Source organism: Arachis ipaensis, chromosome B07 (assembly GCF_000816755.2).
Source record: "Arachis ipaensis cultivar K30076 chromosome B07, Araip1.1, whole genome shotgun sequence".
NCBI classification, from domain to species: Eukaryota; Viridiplantae; Streptophyta; class Magnoliopsida; order Fabales; family Fabaceae; genus Arachis; species Arachis ipaensis.
In genome coordinates this window covers 124,623,874-124,628,406 of record NC_029791.2, presented here as the reverse complement: position 1 = coordinate 124,628,406, position 4,533 = coordinate 124,623,874, and the positions used below count along the sequence as shown (strand labels likewise).

The 4,533-nt window shown below is 36.7% G+C and overlaps 1 protein-coding gene across 2 annotated transcripts; it reads right to left on the bottom strand.

The window, feature by feature from the left end:
• LOC107606300 (eukaryotic initiation factor 4A-10) lies at positions 739–3,895 on the bottom strand. 2 transcript variants are annotated; one of them, XM_021106591.1, is made up of 6 exons: positions 3,658–3,895; positions 3,352–3,401; positions 3,119–3,195; positions 2,698–2,804; positions 2,145–2,575; positions 739–1,675 (listed from the first exon to the last, which is right to left on the bottom strand). In XM_021106591.1, the coding sequence occupies exons 3-6, from the start codon at positions 3,184–3,186 to the stop codon at positions 1,040–1,042; spliced, it is 1,242 nt and encodes a 413-aa protein (XP_020962250.1). In that variant the 5' UTR covers positions 3,187–3,195; positions 3,352–3,401; positions 3,658–3,895; the 3' UTR covers positions 739–1,039. The 2 variants fall into 2 exon arrangements, with proteins under 2 accessions (XP_020962250.1, XP_016163830.1); XM_016308344.2 differs by lacking the exon at positions 3,352–3,401.

Genomic DNA, 4,533 nt, shown 5'->3' with positions numbered 1-4,533 from the left:
TATTATCATAATCAGAGGACAAAATTTCAAACTTTAATACTACACATTCAAATTTTTTGTTAATGGTTTAATTCAGGATGCTAGGACAGGGCGGTTTGCATTCACCAAACGAGGCTTAAATGTGCTTACCTTATTATATAGTTGACACTTGACAATTATTATCATAAGTTCATAATCATAATGATCGTTACGCTATTAATTAATCACGTCCAGGCTGTGGTCTTAGACCACAGAATGGTTCTAATTTCTAACTATTAAGAGTTAACACATGCCAGCATGAACTGTATTTTGAGGTACTGAGACAGAAACTGAGAGACTGAAATTTAGTATCGTATTTGTTAGTTCAGAAACTAGTATTAAAATTTCTGTCTGTCTCTAAAATTTCAGTATTTCAGTACTTCCAAAAAGTAGGGACACAGGAGACTGAAATTTTTAGAGATTGAGACTGAAACTTTAATAACATTTTATACCTAAAATACTTTCATTTCAATTAATTAATTTCAATTTTACCCTTTGTACAAATTAAATTAGAATTTTATTCTTGTCTCAATTCCTGTCTCCCATTTTGCACCAAATAGATACTGAGATTTATTTCAATTCTTGTCTCTTAGTCTCTGTCTCTCAGTCTCAGTTTTTCCGTCTCTGTCTCTCTACCAAACACTACCTTAAGTGATTAAGGTATAGATTACTGATTTTCACACTAATGAGAAAATCCAAATAGCAGGTATAAATGATAAAAGGCTATAAAAGCAGGACATTTCCAATATAAAATTAGAAAATTTCAACTTTACACAACCATCCCTCATATGTTTAAACAAAACTTATATGAACAGAATTACAGAATATTCAAATCCAATAAGGCTAACACCAGATATACAAATAAAACCCCAACAAAAATTTTGCAACACAAGCCAAAACTAGGAAGAATGCTCATTTCTCTTCAAATCTTGCTACAAAAGAAGGGGCCCTAGATCATGAAAAACTAAGTAAAGACTGCAGCATCCATACTGAAAGCAAAACTGATGAAGCATTAATCAAATCACAGGAGATCAGCAACATTGGCTGGAAGCTCCTCAACCACCACATTGTAAAACTTTTGTATGTCAAGCAGCATCCTTTCAACCTCCCTTGTCACAAAATTGATGGCAACACCCTTTCTTCCAAACCGACCGCTACGACCAATCCTATGGAGATAGTTCTCTGGCTGTGTAGGAAGGTCGTAATTAATCACAAGTGAGACTTGCTGAACATCAATACCACGGGCCAAAAGATCTGTGGTAATGAGAACGCGAGAGGACCCGGAACGGAATTCTCTCATGATGATATCTCTTGTATTCTGGTCCATATCTCCATGGGTGGCCGAAACAGTGTGATCACGGCTGCGCATCTTGTCTGTCAACCAATCTACCTTGCGTCTGGTGTTGACAAAGATAACACTCTGGGTAATGGCCAGAGTTTCGTAAAGATCACAAAGTGTCTCAAGCTTCCATTCCTCCTTCTCAACATTGACAAAAAATTGCTTGATACCCTCCAAGGTGAGCTCATCACGTTTCACAAGAATCCTCACAGGCTTATTCATAAATTTTCTTGTGATCTCCAAGGCTTCCGGAGGCATTGTGGCAGAGAAAAGCCCGACCTGTATCTTAGGTGGCAGGAGCTGAAAAATATCATAGATCTGGATGGGAGGAAAAGGGAAAAGAAAGGTAACATTCAGAAAAAACTTTGAGGGGAAAAAAAAAGTTAAATACAACTTAAAAGTACTTAATATGTTTCCTATTGGACATGCAGATAATACCAGTGCAGTGCTAACCAAAACATATAATTCTTAAAATGGAATTTGGCAAGCAATAGATCTTCTCATCCATGAAAACATGAAACAAATAGGAAAATTAGTTTCAAATAACAATACTGGCTGAAAGTTTTCATCATTTGGCAGATAAAAGGATGATACATGAAAGAAAAGGGAAGCAAAGACACTGAAAGGCAGTAACAATGTTTCAGCAGCCACCTCATTACAGCAAAAAAATGTGGCAATAATACAAATAAAATCACTGAATAGTATTCTTATGACAAAATCTTCCTCTGCAACATCATATCGATAGAACAAAGCAATTAAAGAGAGCATCATATGAAAGTAAGTGAACCTGATCCTTGAAACCTTTAGAGAGCATCTCATCTGCCTCATCTAACACAAACATTCTAATGCTATCAGGGCGCAAATACTGTCTTCGCAGCATGTCAAATACACGACCAGGGGTACCAACTACAACATGGACACCACTCTCAAGGATACGTTTATCTTCACGAACGAGGGTCCCACCCACACAAGTATGAACCTTAACCCCAAGATAGTCACCTAGTGCTCGCATGACCTTCTCAATTTGTTGTGCAAGTTCACGAGTTGGAGCAAGAACCAGAGCCTGGCATTCAACAAAGCTGTAATCAAGCTGCTGCAAGATACCAGAGCAAAACGTAGCAGTTTTTCCAGTTCCAGATTGTGCTTGCTGAATTACATCAAGTCCCCTGATGAAAGGCACAATCCCCCTTTGCTGAATTGCAGAGGGCTTCTCAAAACCTTTCCAGAAGTTGCACAATATCATCAAGAATGCACAGATCCACATAAATAGAAAGCAATACAAACTAGCATTCGCAAGCAGAGTTTAGAATTAAATTACACTAATGCAATAATCTACATACCATATGCATAAATACCCCTTAGAAGGTTCTCCTGCAATCCCATAGCATCGAAGCTGTCATAGACTTCGTCATAAGATGTAAAGAATTCCTGTCCATCATCTCCTAGTCTGGCCCATCAACATACCAAACCGAGAATGAGCACATAAATATGGCCATCGCAATAATGCATTACTTATAACAACAATAACGAGACTATGAAGAAACTCTCATAATGAGGAGTGCTAGGGTGCCAGCACTTTTGTTAAATTCTGGCCAGCACTTAACCACATAAAAAAGAAATTGAATGATTCTACACCATTAGATGCAATCTCACACCATTAAAAACATCATTGATGGCTAATTAATGGCTAAAAACCACAAAATCTGCTGGCCCCCTAGACTTTCTCATCTAAGTATCTGGCAAAAGAAACAAACAACATACAACTCATTCATCTTAGCATCAAATTGACGAGCATCAAATTGTGATCCTTCTGGTGCCAACTCCGCCATGATTGCAAACTAGAAAGAAAAATATACATAATACATTAGCTCATTTTGCATAATTTGGAAATTAAGATATCAAAAATACTTCATGAATTCTAATATGCCAACCACAGTGCACAACATAACTACACTAATCTGGAAACTATAGAGAAAATGAATAACCTAACTAACCAAAACGGTAATCCGATAATCAATGAGAAAAAATCTGCCACAAAATAAAGCTGGAAGAAACAACTCAAAAAAGCTATATTAGCTGAGTGTTACTTTAATCGAGGTTAATATTAAGTTATAAAATGTAAAAATCTAGGGAAAAAAAAAATTAACGCAGAGTGAGAACTGCCACAACATAAATTGATCTGAGCAAAGAGAGATGGAAATCTGTAACAGAAACTAGAAATTGATGAGATGTGAAGTGTAGCAGCAGTGAGATGCAGCTTTTAAATTGCAATAAATCATAATTAAGTTCAAAGTTGAAACCTTTTGAGGGTGAAGATGGAGGTTCGGATAATGAAATAGCAACTAGTGAAGAAAAAGAGTGTGTGTTGGGATTTGAAGAAATGGTTGGATCTTATCTTGAAGGATGGTGGTGTTGGCAACGAAACGACGGCGTAGAACACAGAAACGCAGCTGCTGCTGAGTGAGTGGTAAGAGAAAATCAGAATAAGTTGAGGCGTTTCGTTGTTTGGAGGGAAAGAAATAGAGAGAAGGGGAGGGAGAGACAGAAGCCGGAGTAAAAGTTGAATTTCTCTTTCTCTTTTTGTCTTGCTTGGAGGACAAGAAATTGAAAAAGAACAAAATTGAATAATCATTTTTCTTTTTTTTTTTTTCCTTTTTTTTTGGGAGTGAAGTGTGAGATATAAAAAATAATTATCCTAATCATTAAAATTAGTTATTAGTATATAATATGCACTTTTTAATTTTATTATGGAGGTGAGGATGGGGTAGGACCCTGTCATGGAGTTCAGGTGTGCTTTACATGCATGTGGTGTCAGCAAAAGAGAAATCGAACCATGCGGGTGGGAGAGGCCTTGTCAGACGGTCCGATTTACTCCAATAACACGATTTCTAAAAAAAATTAACTATACATAGAACACGAATGGTCCGATTTGCTTTATCGAAGATTCAAAATTTCTCTACTTACAACTCGGACCCTCCGACCTGATCATCACCTTTTTCATACACACAACTCGTATGGTCCGAGTTCTTCACACTGCAACTCAGAAAAAACTGCCCCACACGCACCTCAGAATTTCATAACCAAGCACAATACATTCGTGGTTTCCATAACCGAAAAAATGAGCCTATAATAACATCAAATTAAATAAAAATTACATATAAAATATAAAGTTATGT